Consider the following 26154-nt stretch of genomic DNA (forward strand, 5'->3'; position numbering starts at 1 on the left):
TCTTCTTTTGTTTTGTTTTTTTTTTGTTGTTGTTGTTGTGTAGTTATCTATTTCCTCTGTTTCCTTCGATGTAGTTGTTTTCTTTGGTTTGGGGTTTCCCTTCTAGTAACTTCTGTAAAGCTGGGTTACTATGTAGATATTGTTTAAATTTGGTTTTGTCTTGGAATATCTTGAATTCTCCATCTGTATTGATTGAAAGTTTTGCTGGGTATAGTAGTCTGGGTTGGAATCTGTGGTCCCTTAAGGACTGTATGATTTCTGTCCAGGCCCTTCTGGCTTTCATAGTTTCTGTTGAGAAATCTGGTGTGATTCTGATAGGTCTACCTTCATATGTTTCTTGGCCTTTTTCCCTTGCTGCTTTTAGAATTTTTTCTTTGTTTTGTAGGTTCAGTGTTTTGACTATGATGTGACGTGAAGAATTTCTTTTCTGGTCTAGTCTACTTGGTGTTCTGTAGGCCTCTTGTATGTTTATGGCCATCTCCTTCTTTAAGTTGGGAAAGTTTTCTTCTATAATTTTCTTGAAGATATTTTCCGGACCTTTGAGCCTGATGTCTTCTTTTTCTTCTACTCCTATTATTCTTAGGTTTTGTCTTTTCATGGTGTCCTTGATTTCTTGGATGTTTTGTGTTTGGAACTTTTCTGATTTTATTTTTTCTTTGAGAGACGTGTCAATTTCTGCAAGTGTATCTTCGGCTCCTGAGATTCTTTCTTCCATCTCTTGTATTCTGTTGGTGATGCTTACCTTTGTAGTGCCTGATCTTTTCTCTATGTTCTCCAGCTCCTGGTTTTTCTCTATTTGTGTTTTCTTTATTGATTCTAATTCTGTTTTCATGTCTTGCACCATTTCCTTCATCTGTTTGAATGTGGACTCCTGCTTTTCAATGATAGCTTCTATTTTTTTGTCCGTTTCCTCTCTATGTATCACTAATTGTGCCTCTACTTTTTTGGGTATAATTGCCTGTATTTCTATGAGAGCTTTCTTTATTTCTTCTTTATTTGCCTTCATTTGTGTGGACATTTCTTTGAGAACTTTGTGCATTTCTTGTCTGTTTGCCTCAATTTTCGTGGTCATTTCTCTGAGAGCACGATTTGTTTCCTCTTGGTTAGTCTCGATTTCTTTGGTTATTTCTCTGAGGGCTTTGTTCATTTCATCTCTATGGGCCTCTAATAGCTGGAGAAACATAGTTTTGAGGTCGTTTTCTTGTATATCTAGTGAATTGAAGTGTCCATTGTTTTGTGGGGTTGCTGGTGAGTTCATTATGACCTGATTTTTGTTGGGAGTGTTCTTACGTCTGCCTCTAGCCATCTGGTTATTTATAATCCTCACTGGTTGTTCCTTGAGATTGTAGTTTGGGCTATGATCCTCTCTTTCTGTTTTCTGGACTGTTTTTTCAGGAATATGAGAGAGGTTCACTGCTTTGGGAGTGTACACTGTGTTTTCAGTTTTGCCTAAGTAAAGAATGTGACACTGGCGCTATTCGCGTGCGCTTTTAGCGGGCGCAGTGTGCATGCGCGAATTCTCTGACTATTGCAGTGGCCTGCAAGCCACTATTATGCAGTTCTGACTGAGATCCAGGGATTATTTGCCTGGATTACCCTGGTGGACCCGCAAGGCAGAAGCTTCAATGTTGGGGTCGCTATCCCAAGAATCCCTCTGATGCCCACACTAGGAGTGTGGGTGGCAGGGATCTCGTCTGGTTGCTTCTGTGGAGAGGCCCTGGGTCTGGGGCAATCTCTCCCTAGAAGGCTCACTCACTCTCTTGCAGGACCAGTTGGAATGCACAGGGGTTCCCCTTGCTCACTACTCTCTGTTTTGGTCCTGCTGCGGAAGTGCACGGGTAGGCTAACAGTCACCTCTGTGACACTGTGGCTGCAGGACTCGGTGTCCACCTTTCCTGTGTGCTGCCTCTTTGTCCTTTCCCTCTGCCAGGAGTGGTTATGTTGACTGGTCCCTGGGTGGCGCGGGAAAGAGTTAGGGTGAGTGTACTCAATCCCAGATCCCGGGCCCAGATCTCTCTGTCAGAAGCAGCCTAGCGGTAGAATCTATGTTTGCTGATCCCAAGAGAGTACCGGGTAGGGTTGAGTGCCCTCAGATCCAGAGCTTGGGTTTCTCTGCTAGGGTCCGCTGGAGAGAGGGTGCTGTGTCCTTGGCAGGCTGCCTCTCTGTCCTTCCCCTCTGACCTTCTCCTCTGCTAGGTCAAGCTTATGGAGGTGCTCTCAGGGGAGTGCCAGCAGGGGTTGGGGCTTCTCAGTCGGATCCTGAGCCTTGAGCCGGGCGTTTCTCTGCCAGGGATGGTAGATAATTAATTGAAAACACACATACTCTTGTAACTTTCTTTTTATGTGCTGTGATGGTTAGTTTCACTGTCAACCTGTAACAAAATAAAATCACATTGGAGGAGAATTATGGAGTTATCTATATCATGTTGGCTCAAGGGTATATCTGTGGAGGAATTTTTAATTGTTCATTGGTGTAGGAAGATAAGTACATCGTTGTGTTGGCACTATTCCCTAAGAAAGTGGTGTTGAGCAGCAAAAATGAGGGAAAGGGTTGCTGAAACCAAAGATGCATTTATTATGTCTCTTCTCTGGACTGATGCTGTGATATGATTTACTTGAGTTCCTGCCTTTACTTCCCCAGAGTGATTGATTGTAACTTGGAATTTTATGTCAGACAAATGCTTTTGTCCTCTCTGTTGTTGTTTTTTATTAATTATTTTATTTTTATTAATTACAGTATATTCACCTTGTATCCCCCCTGTACCTCTGTCCCTCCGCTTATCCCAATTGCAGCCTCCCTCTTACCCACCCTTTTCTCTCTCCCAGTCCATTGATAAGGGAGGTCCTCCTCCCCTTCCCTCTGACCCTAGTCTATCAGGTCAGATCAGGAGTGGGTGCATTGTCTTCTTCTGTGGCCTGGTAAGGCTGCCCCTCTCTCAGCGGGAGGTGATCAGGCCAATCAGTTCATGTCAGAGACAGTCCCTGTCCCCATTACTTATGGAGGCCACTTGGATACTGAACTGCCATAGGCCACCTCTGTGTAGGGGTTCCAGGCCATCTCCATGAGTGGTCCTTGGCTGGAGGATCAGTTTCAGAAAAGACCCCTGTGCCCAGAATTTTAGGATCTGTCACTGTCCTTATGGAGCTCCCGTCCTCTCCAGGTCTTATTATTTCCCATTTCTTTTATAAGATTCCCTATACTCTGCCCAAAGTTTGGCTATGAGTCTCAATATTTGCCTCGATACCTTGTAGGGTAGAGTCTTTCAGAGGTCCTCTGTGGTAGGCTCCTGTCCTGTTGTCTGTTTTTTCCCTCCCCCATGTTTATCCTCTTTACCTTTCTGAATGGCGATTGAACATTTTATCCAGCGTCCTCCTTCCTGATTAGCTTCCTTAGGTGTACAAATTTTATTATGTTTATCCTATAATATATATCTAATATCCACTTATAAGTGCATATACTCCCTGTGTGTCTTTCTGCTTCTGGGATGCATCACTCAGGATGATCTTTTCCAGTTCCCTCCATTTACGTACAAATTTCATAATTTCCTTGTTTGTTTTTTGTTGTTGTTTTCTTTTTTTAATCACTGAGTAATAGTCCATTGTGTAGATGTACCACAGTTTCTGTATCCATTTCTCAATTGAGGGGCATGGGCTGTTTCCAACTTCTGGCTATTACAAATAAAGCTGCTACAACCATGGTTGAGAAGATGTCCTTGTTGTATACTTGAGTGTCTTTTGGATATATGCCTACCAGTAGTATAGCTGGATCTTGAGGAAGTTCTATTCCTAATTGTCTGAGAAAGCACCAGATTAATTTCCAGAGTGGTTGTACAAGTTTACATTCCCACCAGCAGTGGAGGAGGGTTCCCCTTTCTCCACATCCTCTCCAGCATGTGTTGTCACTTGAGTTTCTGATCTTAACCATTCTAATGGGTGTAAGGTAAAATCTCAGGGTTGTTTTCATTTGTAGTTCCCTGATGACTAAGGTTGTTAATCATTTCTTTAAGTGTTTCTCTGCCATTCGATGTTCCTCTATTGAGAATTCTCTGTTTAGTTCTGTAACCTATTTTTTAATTGGATTACTTGATTTATTGCTGTTTAACTTCTTGAGTTCTTTATATATACTGGATATTAGCCCTCTGTCAGATAAAGGGTTGGTGAAGATTCTTTCCTAATCTGTAAGAAGTCATTTTGTTTTGACGACAGTGTCCTTTGCTTTACAAAAGCTTTTTATTTTCATGAGGTCCCATTTATTGATTGTTGCTCATAGAGCCTGTACTGTTGGTGTTCTGTTCAGGAAGTTGTCTCCTGTGCCAATGAGCTCTAAGCTCTTCCGCACTTTTTCTTCTAATAGGTTTAAGTGTTTCTGGTTTTATATTGAGGTCTTTGATCCACTTGGAACTTAGTTTTGTGCAGGGTGATAAGTATAGATCTATTTGAATTTTTCTACATGTGATCCACCATATTAATAAACTGAAAGAAAAAAAAACCACATGATAATCTCCTTAGATGATGAAAAAGCATTTGACAAAATCCAACACCCATTCATGTTTAAAGTCTTGGAAAGATCAGGGATACAAGGCACATACCTAAACATAGAAAAGGGAATATACAGCAAACCTATAGCCAACATCATACTAAATGGAGAGAAACTTAAAGCAATCCCACTGAAATCAGGGATAAGGCAAGGCTGTCCACTCTCTTCATATCTCTTCAATATAGTTCTGGAAGTCCTTGTTAGAGTTTAGGACTCTAAACTTTTGGCTTTATGAAGTCAGTAGTTGAGGAAATCTCTATTTTGAGAGATTGTTATAGATTGTGTGCCATCACCCCAAACTCCCTTTTTTAAGAATGGATTTTATGCTTTTGTCTTCAGACCTGAAAAAGTTAACACGTATACCTGAAAATAATTAAAGAAACCTTCTTTCTTGGTTTCCACTTAAGTTAAACTGTTACTTTACATATTTAACTTCTTATTTCACAATGCCTTCCAACCTCCTGCCTCTACGGAATGTGAAATGTTCTTGGCAAGTGTTTTGAACACTCTCCCACTGATTTTGTTCATGAAGAGAAGAGGTCAATTTTGGTGGCTTTGCAAGAAAAAAAATATTAGTTCTGAGGTACAGAAAAAGAAAACACAGAAGTACATGGGTGTAATTGGTAGGCTTATCTCCTCCAGCAACAAAAAGTGGACATTGAGATTTCTGTAAACACCGTCATGGTTTTAGTTAGTTTGCTTTATTTGGATCTTCATTACATGTTGAAATGAATGATGTGGCTATGTAGCAATAGAGGATGAGGCAACACAAGTGATAAACAAATGACATTTATAAGAAACAGACGCAGTGGGGGCATCAGACAGTCTTCAATTAAAAGCAACAGGGTACAAGAAAGGGGATTGACTTGATAAAATATGCTCCTCTGTCAGAAGACTTGGTGGATATATGAAGAAGGGAGGTAGAAAATGTGTTTTCTCAAGACTCCTGTGAGAATACACAAATGGCTAACAGTGAAACGTGTGGGTTTTGTAGAAGTCTTATAGTGTTGAACTCTGCTATTAAGATCTGGGAAGAGAGAATCAATTGCTCTATGATCATTGTTAATCATAGCTGCAAAAGATCCATGTCTAGATAACAAAGGTTGAGCCCATTGGGAGGCCTCAGTGAGAGGGGAATATTAATATCTGCAGGCAGACAGATGAAATAAATAAAAAGGACTCTGCCATGAAGCAACAGGAGTGCTCAGTGCTAGTATCTGAGAACAAAGACCAGGCTGCTTAAAGATGCATGACATGACAAATTATCTAGAGTCAATTGTGAATAAGAAATTGCTACTTTTTTATATTACATCAGTTAATAATCACCTGCCCCAGCTTTAGATTGGTACCAAAGAAAGAAAAACCTGAATAATCATGAAAATCTGAAATCTTGTATAATAAGCAAGGTTTAAGGAAAATCAGAATTGGTCTAAAGAGACAAGTTTTCAGTAGCCACAACTACAGTAGAGATGCATTCTCAGGGCTATCTTTCACTTTATTTTAACTGATTTTGATAAAAAAAACTATTTTTTCCTGTGTTAAAGACATCATAGTATAAAAGGCTGTGACTGTGTAAAATGAAACAAATTAATTCTTGGTATGTATTTCCATCTGTACTTGCAGTAATGATAGCAGATATATGTCTAGATTCTCATTCTCACCTCACAGAGTCTACCAACACCTAGGTGCTCAATTTTAAGAACTGAAGTGCTTAAGTGGGATGTGCCTGTGACAGGGGAAGCCAAGGAGATGTGGAAATGCATGTGAATTCTCTCTAGAAATTCCCTGAGCAAGAGCTGTCTCAACTAATACAGAAAAAGAGAGAGAAAGAGAGAATGGACATTGTCTAACTGTTGAAAACAAACACGGAAATTCAAGTAGCTCTGCACTGACAGAAAGTTCCAGCTGATCTCTAATTTTCCTTCTACTTCACCCTTGATATAATTTCTATAAATTAAGTTTTTAACTTTTAAACAACAAAAAAGAACCCCTCAACATTTTTAGTGTATTCATATAGTCTATAGTGACCATCAATATCCAATTCCAGAGTTGTCAGCAGGCCAAAGAGAAGGTACATTAAGTCATTGCATCTTTCTCCTAAAAAGTAACAACCAAATTTGTTTCCAAAAGATTTGCATATTCCAAAAATTGTATCTTATGTTCTGTGTAGTTTTTATAATTGATGACTTTTATGTAGCATGATATAATCAAGACTTACTACTGTGCAACATGAGTAACTATTTGGCTCATCTTTATTAACAAATTTTATTTTACTCAGTGGATAGACAATAGTTTATATCTGTTCTACAGTAGAGTTGTTTCCACTTTTTATCTATTATGATGCCGGTAGGAAAATCTAGACATTTTTATACAAATTAATGCCTCTCTTGTGTGTGTGGCTGGGACTGGATTTCCAGATCATATATCAATTCAAAGGTCACCTTTCTGAGGTCCTGCACACTCTCTTCAAAGTTGTGGCAATGTTTTGCAGCTTGAAATCAGCTATACTTTGCTTCCTTTTCAGACTCCAGAGGAACTAGAGGATGTCTCTGACCTTGAAGAAGACCATGACGTTCGTAGCCACAACAGCATTCAGACAGAAGGGAAAACTGACCGAGTAAGTCATCTGTAGGGTGACATCTCTTGACTGTGAGTGGTCCCTGCCGGTCCAGGAAGCCTCTCAAATGAGAAATAGTTGCATCTGGATCTGAGTATCTGAAGCAAAAAGAGGAAAGCCAGAAAAGTTTAGAAGTAACAGGCTAAGGAAGAACTTACTCTTTCTCAGGGAACCCAAGTGAGGCCTCTAATGTCTGGTCGTAAATCACTCTGTGCTGATCTTGTATATAAGTCATGGGAGTATGAAAGTAAAATTCATATGTGTTTGTTTAGTGTAGAGAATAGGATCCGCGATTTTGTAAATATACTGTGAAATGATAGGGAGCAAAAATCTCCTACTGAGTCAGTAATGGAGACTCTTTTCTTGTCTTTAGTGCTACCTTCTGAACCTCCCTCAAACACAAACACACGATACTCACATAAACACACATATACTCACACTTACATACACATATACACACATGCATATGTGGTAAAAAGTTCTTTTTCTGTAACTTTAGTTGTAAAAGGAGTCTGTTTCTTTTTCATCTAAGATAAATACCACTTTTCCATAGTCAGTCAGTATTTAGTTACCTATGGGTGAAGCTTCGATTTTGAGTTTCAGATTTATGCTGGTTACTTGGTTGTCAATCTGTGTGGAGCTAATTTGCACCAGAAAGTGTCAATGACACATAGTATCTAGATACGGTTTCTTCAAGTCTTGGTGCTATCTTTGTTAGGATATGGAGTCATGAAGGGGCAATGGAAGAAGAAATGTTTTTTGTTTTTTTGTTGTTGTTGTTGTTATTTTTTTTTTTTTTTTTTTTGCTGTTCGTAAACTCTGCTCCAGTAGCTGCTGGAGCATATCTGTGTCACTGGAATATATCTGTGTCACTGTTTCAAGGCTGACATAAGTAAGTTTAATTTACACAAAGGAAATATATTGTTTTTTTTCATTTTTTTAAAATTTTTATTAATTACACTTTATTCATTTTGTATCCCCCCATGAGCCCCTCCCTCCTCCCCTGCCGATCCCACCCTCCCTCCCCTTTCTGCATGCATGCCACTCCCCAAGTCCACTGATAGGGGAGGTTCTCCTCTTCTTTCTGATCTTAGTCTATCAGTTCTCATCAAAAGTGGCTGCATTGTCCTCTACTGTGGCCTGGTAAGGCTGCTCCCCCCTCAGGGGGAAGTGATCAACGAGCAGGCCAATCAGATTATGTCAGAGGCAGTCCCTCTTCCCATTACTATGTAACCCACTTGGACACTGAACTGACATGGGCTACATCTGTGCAGGGGTTCCAGGTCATCTCCACGAATAGTCCTTGGTTGGAGTATGATTTTCTGGGAAGTTCCCTGTGTTCAAATTATCTTGTTCTGCTGCTCTCCTTGTGGAGTTCCCGTCCCCTCCAGCTCTTACTATTTCCCACTTCTTACATAAAATTCCATTCACTCTGCCCATCAGGAAATATATTGTATTTGGATGAACACGACATTCAGGCTTTATACACACAGAGAATGGATGATTGGTTTAAACACTTAATATGAAGAAACTTCATATTTCTGCATTTAGAAAATGAAGATTAGATCAGATGTTTTTTATGTTGCCCAGTTAACTTCAAAAATGGGAATGTTTTATACGCTGTAAAACTGAATGATTAAAAGGAAAAACTTGTCTTATCTCCATGTTCACTCATATTTATTCTGTGTCCGAGTCATCAGCCTCCTAGATGAACCCTGTTGATATTCTTCCTGGACCTTTTGTGGCTCTTTCATAGGAGTGCTTATATTCTTAGCATCATTTAGACATTTTTCTGGATTGTGGATTTTCTTTCATATGTAGAGAGTTATATAACAATCTAGTTTCTTTTCAATGACTTGGTGTGATAGCCTCACCACAACCAGTAACAAGGCAGACTACTGGCCATCCGATCTGCTAGGAGCAAAATTCTATTTCACCTATCACCTCTGCTTCTTTAATTTTCCAGTATATATATTCCAAATTACTCAGATGTTCTTCCCATCTTTCCCTGATCTTTGCCTATACTTAGGATATGAAAATGTTTTTGGAAATGCTTAGTCACGTGTATCATATATCTCTACTTCTATTCCTTTGGGTTTGGTGTTATCATTCCTCAGATGCACTCTTCCCTAACATATTGTCTTTCATTTGCTGATTGGAAATTCTTAAGTATGGTTTTCACAGGTTCTCAATGGGTCGTCTTTGGAAATGATGAGCTTAAAGTCTGTAATAATACAGAGCTCTATAATATTTATTTGGCCACACTTCCAAATCTTTCTAATTTTTCTCAAACCTCCCCCCCTTCTTTGTGACTAAGCATCCAAATATATGAGCCTATGAGATCCATTCTCATTCAACCACCAAATAACTTTTTAAGGGAGTGGAAAATTGGTTTTCAATCAGACCTTTGATATTGTTACTCATATTAGCTTTCTGATGACCCAATGCTGGTAGAATAAATTTTATACTAGCATAGCAATGAACTACTAGCACCTTGAGCAAACCTTATGTGTCCTTAAGGGAATAAGAGACAGAAACCTACACAGAGTAACAAAGCTGTCTTAGTAGGAGGGGCATGCCATGGTGAAATCCAGTTGTTTGTAAATGGTAAAAATAAAACTGTTTTAAATTTAATTATTTCAAAATATATGCAGTGTAACTCCAGCAAGCATAGTTTAACGTGTGCATCTTGCAAGTTAAGCACACCGTACTTTCTACTTAAATTAGGATATGGGTAACCGAAAAGGATAGCATAAGCCCGGCTTTAACGCAGATCACCTGACCAGAACCAAAAATTTATTTTAATAAATCCCCCAAGAGTTTTCTCTTTCTTCTAATGAGATAATGATGCCAATCCCTTACTCATATGTCTAAGATTTTTATCTCCACATTCTATTAAGAAATTTGATTTTTTGTTTGTTTTGGTGCCTATTTGACTACTTCTCTAAATGCACTTTGTGAATACCAACACTCTGGGGAAATGCCCTAAGATTCATCATGGAGTTTTGTGAGAACAATTTGAATGCTTACACCATACTCTATATTAAATTCATGGTCTCTGGGAAGACAAGCATCTGGCCTTCTTATTGTTCATTGCATGAACGACCCATTTTTTTTTTTTTTTGCTTTTAAATTATGCATCGTCTGTTATATTGCACACAGACTAGAACAAATTTCAGACACTGCTTAGGCACTGAGTGACAGTTATTTATTATCATTTTATTTTCTGTATTTCACTCCTAGTAGCTTTGGCTCAGCGTCATCTGTTATAGCTGTCATCAGCTGTAAATGCCATTCGGCATCGCAAAGGTCTGTAACTAAAAATAATGATTCAGAGTGTGCAGACAATGAGAGACAAATATTAAATGACCAATACTGCATGCCTTATGAAGTGGCAATTGGAGAGCCAAGCAAACATGATTATCCCAATATTGAGCATGGGAATTCTCTGGACCAATGCTGTTACTCTATCTATTGAACAGGTTCCACAGTGGCACAGACAACTGGTTGTGTAAAAGATTTGCAGAAGATTGCTCACAGAGCTTATTGCTTATTATGTTCATGCTTTAATCAAGCATAATATAGGATTTTTATCTTAAAATCTCAAAATGAAAGAGGCAAGAAAATAGATTGGTTAAGACCCATTAAAGACTTATTTCCTAAAGTTATGATAGGAAAACTTTTGTGAGTCCATGTTTTCTTAAGATCAAACTACATCTATGCTATGTTTTATTTTTTTCTATAAATGCAGTAGTTTTGAGTATTGAGTAACATATTATAGTTCATACAGCACCTCTAAGTTTGTATCTTTTTAACAAAAGACTTGGGGTTAGTCTTTATTATTATGTTCTTCTTAAATTCGGAAAGTAGAAAATGAGATTTAAAAGAATTTAAATAGTTTATGCCCATCCATTCTGTGTATACTATCATTTGATTATCTTTCACATTGTCAGTTCAATTATCAGGTCAACCTTTTTGGTATTATCATTTTAGCACTATGCTTAAGCAATCATTATTGTACTTAATAGTGGCTCAAGTTGCAAGAATAGCAATGCTTGCAATTTTAAGAGTATATTGCTACAAGCATTCTATTTTGTTACTTGATAATAATCAACTTAATTTATAAATCAAACTCTACAATAAGGTATATGTATAGGGATAGCATCTATATATATATATATATCAAATCAATACCATGTTGTAACTTCTGGCATCCATTAGAAGAAATATCCCCTAGTTAAGGGAGTACAGGAAGACATTTGATTTTATGGTGCTGCACATTTTGACATCTTAAATACTCTGCTACCAAAGTATTTTGAAGTGTTTTGTTTCTTTTCCTCCTCCTCCTCCTCCTTCTCCATTTTCTCTTCCCTCTTCTCCTTCTTCTTTGAAAAAAAATAAGAAAATCAGGAGACACTTTGAGAGTTGAAAAGGAATTTGGCTTTGATGTGATTCCCAGGGATACCAGAACACATATGGTTGCATAAGTAACATGGAGCTGAGACAAAGACCAGATAACTCTTTACAGTAGAGTAAAACAGAGAAAATGATTCAAGAATAGGAAAACTCTGCTGCCCCATTTCCACTTCTCCCTTCGTGATATCCGGGCTTGTTGTGTACAGAGCTGGACTGAAGGGAGTAAAGCTTAGCGAGGGCAGGTGTGTGTAATGCAGAATCTCAATCTCAGGAGGTGATGAGAAACAGCCTTCTCAGGAAAAAGCTCCAGTGAGACAGCTCATCTAATTGGGGGAAGAGGCTATTTATGCCCCTGGGAAGGTGTTCAGGTTCCTGAGACAAGGTTTGTGTGCCTGTGTACAATTGGCCAGGGCAGGGGTGTTGAAAGATACTTTATCTGCATACTCAGGGGCCTAGAGTGTTTGGAGCACAGAAACATTATAAAGTCAAGCAAGGACTGAAGCCTGATAATTGTCAAGGTCATAAATTTTTATTTAGGTTGACAGTGGCGCTGAGCACTTTAAGGTGCCAGGTTGGGAGCTGGGAGGGAGTCAAGTCCCAGCATCCTCATGTGAAGTTTCCCAGGTTGAAGCTCTACTCCACATTTCCTCAGAAATCCTGGGCCATTAAGTCCCAGGAAGTTCTTTTTTTCTCAATATTGATTGGAGGCCTGGTCCTGTCATCTAGGAATTTTTCTTTGTTGTGTTTTGGTTCCTTGGCAATCCATGTATTCTGTCTCCATCAGAGGTGTTAACCACTTTTGTAAGGTTACAGTTTTCCCCTTTTGTAAAAGCGGGGGATTCAGGAACTGTAACTTTACAAAAGTAGTTGAGACTTCTGATACAGACACGAAAGTCTCATGCCTGTCTTCTCAAACACCGCAAAGTTACACAGAAATTGAATTTCTGTTGGTTTACTTATTTATTTATTTTTATTTTTTAGGATACATTCTGGTTGAGGGGGAGATACAGGGAGTCTCATCCTTGTATTCATATATCAGAGACAGTTTTCCAAATAAACATTTTAAAATTACCCTCCTTTATCCCAGCCAAAGTTGTGCCTGGAGTTACATCCCTTCACCCACACAGCTTGAAAGCCACTAAAGCCTTAATTCTCCTCTGTTTCCCACAATTAAACCAGATCCTGGTGGCTTACAAATGAGGGCTGGTAAAGGTGGATCCATTCCGCAGTATTTAATGAGGCCTGAGGATTTTTGTGAGGGCATCTGAAGCTTTGGTCTCTAGTTGCTAGGATTGTTTGTGTACATGAATGACAAAATACAGCACATTTTAAATTTCAAGCATCGTCAGTTCATCTTTCAGCAGGAAGTTCTGCCACGTTTAAAAAAAGGCTCCTAAACCATATAAATTACAGTTTAAATAAATTTATTTGTGTGTCTATTACACATTTAATACTTACCCATGATGATTTCATAGTTTGTAAGCCTACTCTGCTCTAAGGAAATGTCTTTGGGGCCATTGTATCTATATAAGCTCCATAAATAGAAGCAAATTAGGAGAGAAATGAGAACAGTTGCCTAGGTTACTGGACACAACCTCAAAATGTCAACAGCAGCAAATGAATTGGAGCATATCAAATCTTAAAATGATTCTTGGTGGGTTAAAAAAAAAAACCTACCCATGTTCACTGCAAGTTCATGTTGGTGGTACAAATCACTGCCTCATTATTGCTGTCTACAGGCAGTTAGCCGAATATCCTCCAACACAAGAATAGGAAAAAAACTAGCCACGGATGGGTGGTTTACTTAAAATAAGGAATGGAGTGCTTTTAATAAGCCCTATTTATTATGAGAATATGCTTCCAATAATAAATGTATACTCAATTACCATACAGCATATGAAGAGATGCGACCTCGTTACCTGCTTCATGATATAATTTGGCTTAGGTTATTATGAAAAGCAGTGAAAGGAGATCTGGCTAAAATTACATGATGCAGTAGTCCTTCCACAGAAGGCTGGGGCTTTTCTGATTACCAATTTCTTTCATCTCAGTTTTGTTTCTGGTAATTATCCTGTTTTCCCAAATCCTGGCTGTGTGTGTGTGTGTGTATGCATGAAAATGTTTCATATATTCATATGCATATGGATCCTTGAATGTTTGTTAAGCTGTGTGTAGGCACGATGAATTTGTTTGAGGTTCAGTGGCAACCTCCTCAGGTGACATTCAGTTTTAATTTTAGAAACAGGCTCTTGAGCTTGCTGAGAAGGCTTGGCTAGCTGATTACCTCCTGTCCCCACCCCTCCAACAGTGGCATCACAACTGTGCACCTCACCTTCCAGTTTTCTTGTTGGTCAGATAGGCGCATCACACTCAAGTCCTTATGTTTACCTGGCAAGGCATTTTACTGACTTAGGTTTGTACCAGGCCTTTGTCTGTATTTATAAACACCAGTATCCATTGTGCCTCAGCTCTGTGCCCTCAAGTTCACCAGTCCTTCCCACTTTCTTACACGTTCTTTTGTAGTATCATGATTTGTTAACACATTGTCTCTTAGTCCTTTCTCCTAAACTATACCTACCCATAGACACAGGCCTGTTTCCTGTAACTCTAGCTCACAGACACACATGACACTCAGCTATTTCCAAGGTTAAATGCCATAATTTACCCCACACATGTACTCAATTAAAAGCCAGCCTTGCTGAGACCTGATAAGCTAAGGTCAGATAGAAGGGGAGGAAGACCTCCCTATCAGGGAACTAGGGAAAGGACATAGAGGGAGAAGAGGGAGGGTGGGTAGGACTGGGAGGAGATGAGGGAGGGGGCTACAGCAGGGACACAAAGTGAATAGATTATGATAAATAAATATATACATAAAATTAAATTTAAAAACTTAACCAATTCAGTTCTAAAACTGAGTGAATTTTTTTTAGTTCTTACATAGTTTATGATAAAATACATTCCAGTTTTCCTAACCTATGTCAATTTTTCTAGACTTATCTATTACTTCCATAACATCTGCTATTCGGAACTTGCATCAGGAAAGATTTTGGCTTGGCCATTGTGATAGGAACCCAAAGTCAGAATGGAATTTATGCTCAACTTGTTTAAAAAGCAAATGGGTGAAGAATTTTCAGAGATGAAGTCAGAGGAATTGAAAGTCATTACCTTTGCTAACTGGTTTGACTACCAGAAACAGTCAATTTTCTGGTGATGAATGTTCACTTTATGATGAAATGTACTTTCAGAAGTTTGGCTCCTTCTCTTCTGAAAAACTGGGGAAATGGGGGGAATCTGGCTTGTAAGGAGTTCACCTGGACAGGTCCCACCTTCAGGAAAAAAAAAATTATATGGTATCAAGTAGGCAATCTTCTCAAAGTATTTGCTTCTCTAAGAGGCAAAGAAATAATTTAGTCATAAATGTTGTAAAGTGAGTGTTCTATCAAGGAGGAGATAGAAAGTCCTGGCGTCCATGGGGAACTGCTGAAAGTTCACCCATGCTCAGGGCGGCAGTAGGAAACTCTGGTCATTGCCTTCGTTCGGGTACTGGCATTTGTCGTCTATACTCCTGTGTCAGGTCCCGACACTGTCTCCTGCATCAGGTTCTGACATTATCACCTGTTTCTCTCTCCATTCCCTCTCATTTTCCACCTTTAACCCACATGACGTTTCTAAAGACACCTGATATTTACCACCATACTTAGAAAATATGAGTCGGGGTCTGAGTGGCACTTCTTGCCTTTTACAATAAATTCAGCTCATCGCTGCCCTTTGTGAGGGACCTTTAGATTTTGTGCCTTCTTCTATCCTCTGCTTCTTTGTATGCTTCTTCCTCGACGCCCTACCTTTCTACCTCAGTTATTATTAGGCATTTGGCTTCTCCTCAACCATTTATCTAACTTTGAGGGTCACAGTCCCTCAGCACCCAGTAAATACTCACTCTTCAGTAGGATTCTACATTGGCCCAGAATCTGATGCATATTGAATCATGCATCAGTCCCGCAAATGTCCTCACATCCTTGCCTTCATTGTTAATTCAGACTGAATTTTGAACTTAACTAATTAATTTAGATTTCAACCTATTACTCTATTAATACAAGCAAACACGCTTATCCCAGTCTTCTCAAGTTTAGAGTGTTAAGCCAACACGTGGTCCATGTATACCTTGTGATATATGAGAGCTGATATAATGGTTTGAATGTGAAAGATCACTTATAGGTATATGCATTTGAACCCTTGGTGCCCAGTGGGTGGTGTTGTTCTGGAATACCTTTAGGAGGTGGAGCCTTGTTGGAGGAATTGGTTAGACAGACTTTGAATTATGTAGTAGCCTCATTTCCTGTCTGCTCCTGAGTGTCTCTGATGAAGACAGGAAGTAACAGATTCCTGGGGACCAGACTTCAACGACCATGAAAACCTTCATCAACTTTCCTGTATAGCAAAATAGTCTTCCCCATTAAAAAAAATTATTTATATTTTATTAATTACAGTATATTCACTTTGTATCCCAGCTGTGTCCCCTTCCCTTCTCCCCTTCCAATCCTACCCTCTTCCTGATCTCTTCCCATGCCCCCCCATTTTAAATTAATTATCAATTACAATTTATTTACTTTGTATCCCTCTCCCGGCTGTGGCCCCCCTTCCTCTTCTTCTCCCTCTGTCCCTCCCCTAGTCCACTGATAAAGGAGATCCTCCTCCCCTACCATGTGACCCTAGCCTATGAGATCTCATCAAGAATGGCTGCATTGTCTTCCTTTGTGGCCTGGTAAGGCTGCTCCCCCAGGTTGATGATAATCAGAGAACTTCAACTGAGTTCATGCCAGAGACAGCCTCTGTTCCCCTTACTAGGGACCTCACTTGGAAACTGAGTCTATGGGCTACATCTGAGCAGAGGTTTTAGGTCCTCTCTATTCATGGTCCTTGATTGGGATATCAGTCTCTGCAGGGCCCCCCGGGCCCAGTTTTTTGGCTCTGTCGCTCTCCTTTTGGAGCTCTTGTCCCCTCCAGATCTTTCTATCTCCACCTTCTTTCATAAAATTCCATGCACTCTGCCCAAAGTTTGGCTATGAGTCTCAACCTCTGCTTTGATACCTCCATCAGTAGAGTCTTTCAGAGGCCATCTGTGGTAGGCTCCTGTCCTGTTCCCTGTCTTCTCCTGCTTCTGATGTCTATGGCATTTGCCCTTCTGAATGACGACTAAGCATCTTCCCTAGGATCTTCCTTGTCTTTTTAGTCTTCCCCATTTTAAGCTGTTTCTTATCAGGCATTTGGCCAGGGCCACAAGTAAAGTCATGAATTCAGGTGGTAAGGAAAACTTCTTCCTGAGGCTTCTTGTTTTAAAAGAACTGCAATTCCCAGTATCTTGAACCTACAGGGTAAGCAGGCTTCCTTCTTAATAGTTTACTTGAGCCAGAGAAATCTTATTCTAAATTCTGAGGACACCACTCTAAAGAGCTGAATGAGTGATTACAACTTATTCCAGGGAGCATTAATAATAACAAATCCACCCCTTTTGCCAAACCCTTCAGGTGCTTTCTTATCCTTAGCTGTGTAAGACACACAAACCTGAAACATTCCTCCTCAATTGTAAAATAATAATTCTTTGTACTATGGGAAAATCATGTGATGTTTTCATGTATCTGTTTTCATAGTGGGATGATTAAGTCAAGCTATATAGCAGATCCATCATTCGGTATTTATTTATGTGTTTTCTTTTCCAATGATTTCTCAAAAAGTGGTTAATTTAAGTAAAAACCGTTCTCTAAACACAGAACATACACAGACACACAGACATACAATAAAGATTATTGCTATTGTCTACATGAAACTCTCTTTTCTTCCAACCACTGATCCTCCATGCCCTTAGTGAGCATGGTTCTATTCTGTGCTTCTGGGAGAGCCTCACTTTTAGAATGTACATTACATCAAGATTACATGGCATCGTTCCATTGCTTAATGCCCGTATGTTGCATTTTCTTTAGCCATTTAATTGGTGATATAAACCTGATCCCAGGTCCCGTAACCTCGGGACTAGTGGATAATGTAATAGTGAACATGGGAACGGCAATTGCTTGAGATTAAATGGATTTTGACTATTTCAGATGAATATTCAGAAGCACGACTGGCGTAGGATATACTAACCCTGCTCTCACTTTTCTGAGGAAACTCTATATTGTTTTATTTATTTCATTAATTCACATTCAATTAATAGTAACAGGTTCCCCATACCTCTGCCTACAATATTTTCAGCTTTTTGATGACTCATTTTAACAGGTGGTAGCTCATATTTTCAGAACTTCATTGAGAGCCAATAATCATGATTTTCTGTGTGTGTGTGTGTGTGTGTGTGTGTCTTGGTATAAAATATTTCCAGGGAAAGACTGGGTGGCCCGAGGTCAGTCCTGTTTCCTTCCTTTCCTGTGGAAAAGATCATCCTGAGTGAGCTGTCCCAGAAGCAGAAAGACACACACGGTATATACTCACTCATATAGACATATAATATAGGATAAACCTACTAAAATCTGTACACCTAAAGAAACTAATCAAGAGGAAGGACTCTTGCTAAAATGCTCAATCCCTATCCAGAAAGGCAAAGAGGATGGATATCAGAAGAAGGAGAAAAGAGGGAACAAGTCAAGAGCCTGACACAGAGGGCCTCTGAAAGGCTCTGCTCTGCAGACTATCAAAGCAGATGCTGAGACTTATGGGCAACCTTTGAGCAGAATGCAGAGAATCTTATGAAAGAAGTGGGTAAGATCTGGAGAGGACAGGAACTCCACAAGGAGAGCAACAGAACCAAAAAATTTTAACACAGGGGTCTTTCCTGAGACTCATACTCCAACCAAGTACCATGCATGGAGATAACCTAGAACCAGTGTCCACGTTGGTTCCATAGTAATGGGAACAGGCACTGCCTCTGACATGAACTGATTGGCCTGCTTTTTGATCACCTCCCCTTGAGGGGGAGACAGCCTTACCAGGTCACAGAAGATGACAATGCAGCCACTCCTGATGAGCTCTTATAGACTAGGATCAGAAGGAAGGAGAGGAGGACCTCCCCTATCAGTGGATTTGGGGAGGGGCAGGCATGAAGAAGGGGGAGGGAAGGTGGGATTAGGAGGGGAGGAGAGAGGGGTTTATGGGGGGGATACAAAGTGAATAAAGTGTAATTAATAAAAGTTAAAAAACTATTATTAAAAACTGAAAAAATATTTATGTAACTCTTGGTTACTTGTTTACCTTCTCCTGGGAAATTTCTGAGTCCTTCGTTCGACTTTTTTCTATTGATATTTTTGTTCCTAAGATTATTGATTCTTTATCATATGCATTGTTGGCAAATATTTTCTTCCAAACTATGAGTTTCCTCTTATTTCCTCCTTTGCCATGTGGAGCCTTTTAATTTGCTGGGATTGTTTTTACATCTTTGCTGCCTGTGCCTTGGTACTCATGTTTAAGAACCATTTGCCTGGGCCGCTGTCAGCGATTATTTATGCTTTCTATACTAGGACATTTATTTACACTTACATTTTTATGAAAACTTTGGTGTATGTGTGTACATCGTAGATGTATGTCAGAATTCATGTGGGTATGAATGCAATTGCACGTGTGGATATGTATGCACTTGTTTGCATGTGCAGATTAAGGCCAGAGTTGGGCGTTGGGTATCACACTGGGGATTCCTTTCCCCCATGGATACTGACACAGGGTCTCTCACTTTTTCACTGAGCTCACTGATTCAGCTAGTCAAGCTTGTTCCAGGGATCTTCTGTCTCAGCCTCTAACGTACTAGAATTACATATGGACTACCACACCAGAGTAGCATTATTGTGTTGTGATGAGGATCAAAAATTCTAATCCTCAGTCCTTTGACGTGTGACAAATCCTTTGCTCACTGAACCATCTAGTACCTCTACTACTATGTTTTTGTAAAGTCAGAAATTATACTGTACTTTTTTATTTTTTTAATTATTTTTATTTTAATTAATTATAGTTTATTCACTTTACACTTTTAAAATTATACTTTATTTTTAGTAGATCTTTGTGTGTAGTATGAGGTAAAAGCACCAATTTAATTTTGTTGTTTGTGTATATCTTGTTTTCACAACAAGATTATTATAAAGAATGTCTGATTTTTTTCTTCATTTGTATGAAACACACTGATGCCAAAAATCAGCTGAAATAAATATGAGTTATTTTGTTCTCTGCAATACTGTTTCACTGGTCAGTGTGTCTGTCGTTATGCTGGAACCGTGTTTTGACTATGAGGGGGCTATGATCAAATTTAAGGTTAGACTGTACGATGTATAAATTTTGTTTTAAGGAACACTGGCCGGCTAGCCTAGATCCGACTGTGTAGACCATGCTGAAACACACAGCAATCCACTTGTCTCTGCCTCCCAAGTTCTGTTATTGTAGGCATGCAGCGCCTCTATTCTAACGGCTGAAGATGGCTTTGGTAAATTGAGACCTATTGCAATTCTATATAAATTTTAGACCTTTTAGTCTTGTAGAAAATAACAGTGCCAGCATAGTTGCTCAATCCTGTAATCCAAGCACTCAGGAGGCTAAAGAGGGAGAGTTTGAGACAAGTCTGGGTTCCATCCTGAGATACAGGTGAGTCTAATGTGTAGTGTGAGAGTGCACCTTTTTTCAAAATTACATTTGGATAATCTTCAGATTGTATAATATAGCACTGGCATTTTAATAATCTTAATTCAAGACGCAAAAGGAATTAATCTGTCAAGTGTACTAGTATTTTAGGAAATATTTTGGATTTTCTTTCTTGTATAAATTGTTATCAAACTGTGACAAATTTACCTCTTTTCCATTTCAATGCCATTTCTTTCTTTCTCTCCTCTCGTTGCTCTGTCCAAAGTTGAAGTGTTGTAAGAATGACCATCTTTTTCTTTTTTTTTTCTTCTGGTTTTAGAGGAAAGTGTTTGGCTTCTGTCACTGCATACATCAACTGCATTTCTTTTAAACATATGCCCTTCATTGTGTGGAAGCATATTTCTTCTATACATAATTATTTATTTGTATAGCTTATAATCTGGTTCTCGATTCTCTGTCCATTTGCTCACATAATCTTTGAGCATATGATAGAATAGTGTTCCCTTGAGGTTGTCAGCATGTTCCTTCCTAATGTCTCAATGGCATGCCTTTTCCTCTCTTACTCTTCAAGGTCTTAAAAGTTGGTAGATGAGCTCAACTTTTTCTCACAAAGTTTTCTCAGAACTTTAATATCAGCTGATTTAATGACACAGATGCAAGAGTTGGGACAGTGAAAGTACCGAACTATACCTCTTTGTGTGTAGAAAGAAAGGTTTCCTAAGGATCAGCTGCCAAGGCTATTACCTCCTGGGAGAGAGGGAGGAGTGAAGTGGCCGAGAAGGCTAGTGGGTTTGTACATGTCAACAGGGTGTTTTTGTTTTTGATCTGACAAAGGATATTCAGATGGACTGGGAACTGTCTGTGTTTGCTGAGGTAGCTGACCAGGGGGGCAGATTAAGGAAGGTAATAGTTTTCTTGTTAAACAGAAACCCAACTTTAAGCTTCTGTCTAGCCAACCTTAATCATCTGCTACCCCAGTTAGAAACCTTGTGTGTAGCTCTTTGTTACCAACATTGTCATTTTGGGGAACCCACTTTGGACCCAGCAACAATAGCTGTTCAAATCAGTCTAAACAGTTACTTACTGGCTAGGTAAAATAGCAAATACTCCTTAAAAGAAAAATAATATAATAATAGCACTCTGGCAGCTGAGACCAGAGGACCACTAGTTCATATTTAACCAGACCTATATGGTGAGTTCAAGGCCCCCCTGGGCCACGTAATGATTTTATAATTTCAACAATTAATTTAAATTAAAAAATAAAGAAAAACAAAAAAAAATGTTCATTATAAGCCAAATGAAAGTAATTGTAGCTGGGAACACAGATGGAGAATGTATTGAATAAAATGTCCAGCTGTTGAAGAGGTTCCATTGTCTTTCATCTTCATAGAGCAAAAGGAATCCCACAAACCAATACATTTACCAGTTACACTTATGGGAGCATCAAGTAGGCAGACATCAATATTGTCTTTAGGATTTCTACTTTATAGCATTCGTAGCTTTACAGGTGGCAAAAACTACAGCCTTCCAACTTGATGATACCTTCCTCAGTAGGAAACTTTTATGCTAGATACAAAATTAATGGTGAAGGTTCTTTAAAGTACAATAACCTTGTGTCTAAACCTACATCGTTTCCTTCTTCCACAAACACCATGTTATAACAGCCAAGTATAAGGAACTGGCAATAGTTTCTCCAGAAGGACCCAGCTTACATTTTTTTTAATCACCATATGTGCCAATCCTAGGCTCTCAATCTATTGTAAAATAACATGCTCAGTGTCTTTCCTGTCTTATGTAAGCTTACTTGAATTGCAATTAAACGTTATCCTTTTCATTTTTTGAGTCACGACATACAATTTCAGACAGAATGCTCTAAAACTCTATTTTCTCTCAATCCCTAACTTCTCATACTAGGTTGTTTAAATAAATGCTTCCTGAAATTTCAATCTAGGAGGGGTTATTATTAAATATTTTAATACATTCTGCTTTTAAGTAACAAATCTTGGAAGTTCTATATAAAAATTAATGTGTGGTAATTATTTAATACCTTTTTCTTAGTCCATTCAATTTAGAAACGATTAACAACAACACAGATTCTTATTTTTAAAAACACAGCAGGGAAGAGAGATACCAGCAGTTCTCAGTACTTGGGATCACTGTTCAACATCCTCATTGAGTTGCTCTTTACTGCCTGTTTTTTTCAGTATCAGGGTATCTGATATTCTCTTCCGGCCTCTTTCAACACCAGCATACATTTGGCACATACATGTACACACACACACACACATACGCACACACACACACACACACACACACACATACACAAATAAAATATACTTTAAAAATGAAAAAGTCACATATTACACTTTTCATACTCTAATTTTCTTATTAAAATTCTGGTTACCAAATAGCATTTCACTCTGAGACGAGGTAGAATTTTCTTGATAATATTGTTTTTCAGTAATTACAACCTTTCCAATATAACCCTAAATTTATCTATTCCTACACCTACAAATTATTGGCATTCATAAATGCCATTTTTACATTCTTGTTCCCCAAATTAAAGTTTCTAAATTTGTTTATGGAATTATTCATAATACCACTTGTGAATAAATTTAAATGATATATGACCTTTGTATTTGAGATCCTTCCCGACTTGTGAGCTTACTGCTCTACCTAATTTTGGAGTGATTTTTTTTTATTGACACAGTTATAGTATATGTGACAGAAAATTTAAAAATTCTATGCATAAAATGCCCTTGTTTTATTGGGGTTCCAGGGAGTGCCAAGAACTTGAGCTTGGCCTCTATCCCAGAAAGCAGTGTTGAAATGAAGGAAGAAATTTTGTTCACAGAGGGATTATACCTGGAAGAGCAGAGGTCTAATGACCTAACACTTTGTTCTCAACATGCTGACAGTAGTCTTGAGATGATATAAGAAAGAGACACTAGAAAAAGGATCAAAGCTTTCTATAGTAGTAGATTTAGGATATCTTGATATGGTCAGGGATTGTTAGGTCTTTATCTCAGGCCATCATCTTGGGATCGCCATTGCGTAGCCAGTTGGTAAGAAGGACACTATTAATTAACCATTAGGATTTTGTTCTAAGAGAACATGACTTGGGGAAACTGAAAAAGGAATGAAATGAAATCTAGATACACCCCGAAACAAAACTGAAGTAAGTGGGCCAGTGGCTAGGTGTTTCTTCCAATCCAACTATTAAAACATCGAACCCTGTTACACTTGATGACGTGTTTTAGTGATGACAGCAGTTGTAGAGTATATTAGTCACTTCTTTTATTGCTGGGGCTAAAAATGAGAAGTGCATAGTTAAGGGAAGAAGAGTTAATTCTGTTTAAAGTTTGAGGGGGTATAGATCTTCATGAGAACCCTGGTCACATCACATCTGAATCATGAGAGAGCAATAAATATTGGTCCTTGGCTTGTTTTCTTCAACCCTAGACCCTATCCCATGGAATACTTTTGCCCACATTTAGGTTGCATCACCCAATTTAACTCAGTCTTGAAACTCATATATATGTGTAGGTGTTTGTTTCCTGGATCATATGTTCTGTAATGTTGGCTTCCAGTATCAATCATTGCCAATCTACTTTTTACAAACTGACACCTAAAACACCACTTTAAAGTTACAGCCTTCTATCTTGTATTGGTTACTTTCCATGTGGTCATGACTAAATACCAGGAAAATGGCAATTTAGGAAAGAGGGTTTTAGTTAGACTCATATTTTGATGCTAGAGTCCACCATGTCAACAAGAGCTTGGAACAGCTGGTCCTTTCTGCAGTCAGAGAATGAAAATAAATGAATGTTTGTACTCACATCACTGTGTCCCTATGATTCTGTTGAAGACCCCAGTCAATGCAGGATGCTAATCAAATTTAGGGTATATTTTTCTACCACAGCTGACCTAATCTAGAAACCTCATCACAGAGACATTCAGAAGTTTGTTCCATGGTGTTTCTAATTCCCAACAAGTTGATCATAAACACTAACCATTGAATACTCATTTTTTACATATTCTTGTAGGGATATCACAATATAAAATTCATTCAGTGGAATTCTCTATTGTTTTTTAAACAGTTTAAAAACTATTTAAAAGGGTAAGTGTGGTGTCTTTTGAGAATAAGGATGCCTATTTACCATGAGCCCTTATAAAATTTTAAAAAATACAGACGCTTCCAATATGAAATGGCAGAGAGTAAATATTTCCATTCCACCCAAAGAAGAACAAAGAATGGTGCAGAACAGAGGAAGTTTGGACTGAAGCAAGACTAGAAGTCAAAAAGTCAAATAACAGAGTTTACAGCTCCATGTCTAGACTCATGGTTTCACAGTGAAATTATTGCAGCTCTAAAGGGTTTGGTAGCCCCATTATTTTAGCTCTGCCACCTGAAATCATATATCCCCTCTCTTGGGCCAGTTTCACTTTATGCCTACAGCCTTTCTGGGAGATCATTTTCTAGTCTAGTACTTGCATTATATAAGTATCTCTATTGGGACTTTGGGACTTAGGTTTTACCTTCATAGCTTCGTTCAATGGCTTCTCAGAACATCTACACATAGATTCTGACCCTGCTACACATTGCCTGTCCTCAGAGCTCTTTGAAAGAGCAAGACAACACAAGCCCCCACCCCATCCTCAATTTCTGTTATCTTTCTCTTGTAAAGCCAATTGCATGTGGACAACACTGCCAAGTCCAAGTCCTGCTGCCAATTTGGAGAAGAGTATAGCTGCCTCAGATCATAGATGTGCTGACCTTGGGCAAACATTCTTCTAAGCTGCTGGTTTCAGCTGAAAATGCTGTCAGCTATGTATTCAGTTTAGACTCTGCCATTTCAAATGAATTTGTGTCTTCACAGGATTGAACAGTGGATAAAAGAGTAATATCCCTCACATCATGTCTCCTGCTGTCCCTGTACAGAACACATATTTTCTCTTTGATAAATCTGATGACTTTTGCAATTATAGATACTATATGCTCACCTTGTCGGTAACTTCCATCTTGATCACACTCTTTTCCCTCACCATGCTGAACATCTTTCATATCTTTCTTCTTCATGCATTAGACATATAGCAGCCTGAATGCTTTCTGTCTTGAAATTTCCCTACCAAACATATTAATCCATTACTTTCAAGTTCAGTCTCACTAAGGTCCCATGACAGAAGATCAATGTAGTAGGTCATTGCTAAAATTAGCTTGACTGAACCATACCTTGGCTCCCATTAGTGTCCTTATCTCCATCTGAAAATTCATGGTTCATTCCTTTACTGGTCCATGGTCCATCTTTCTCTTGGCATTCCATTCTTCCAAACTTCCACCATAATGGCCCATTGAACTCTGCTTAGAGCATTCTAAGGATCTTGGGAATTTCTAACCCAGTTCCAAACTCTCTCCCATTCCTTTACAAAGCAGTAGGCAAGGACCACATAGGTAAGTTAATCACAGCAACAGCCCCACTCTTCGGTGCTATTTTTCTGAGTTAGTTACTTTTTCATCACCATAATCAAATAAGTGAGCGAGCAAGTGTTTGTTTTGTGTTTATACAGTCTGAGGGAATGTAGTACATAATGGTGTTACTTGTTGCATTGTGTCTATAATCAGAAAAACAAAATTGATGAATATTGTACAGGCTTTGCCTTTAACCTCTTATTCAGTGCAAGACCCCGTTCCATGGAAAAACACCACCTACCATTACAGCGGCTCTTCCCAACTCCACCTACTCTGGGAAGAAAATACTTCAGAGACGTGCCCGTAGCTTTGTCTCATAGATGGTTTTAGATGCTGTCAAGCTGAAAACTCTTATGCAGGGGATGTCTGAAACTTGGAAACAACCCTGTTCTCATTAAATAGATAACATAAAATATTGGCCTTCATTTTGAATAGATAGTAGAGCCACTGTAGAGTCTTGAGCCAGGAATGATGTGATCTGTAATATTTTGCACATGTCATTCTGAA

General features: G+C 38.8%; 1 protein-coding gene across 1 annotated transcript in view; it reads left to right on the forward strand.

The window, feature by feature from the left end:
* Positions 1-26154, forward strand: part of Ctnna3 (catenin alpha 3) — a 1637506-nt gene that overhangs the window by 1474688 nt on the left and 136664 nt on the right. The window contains exon 13 of the mRNA XM_055598913.1: positions 7062-7154. Within this exon, the coding sequence (XP_055454888.1) occupies positions 7062-7154 (93 nt within the window). The remainder of the gene's footprint in view (positions 1-7061; positions 7155-26154) is intronic.

The sequence above is a fragment of the Psammomys obesus genome, unplaced genomic scaffold (genome assembly GCF_907164565.1).
Source record: "Psammomys obesus unplaced genomic scaffold, mPsaObe1.curated_primary_1811, whole genome shotgun sequence".
NCBI classification, from domain to species: Eukaryota; Metazoa; Chordata; class Mammalia; order Rodentia; family Muridae; genus Psammomys; species Psammomys obesus.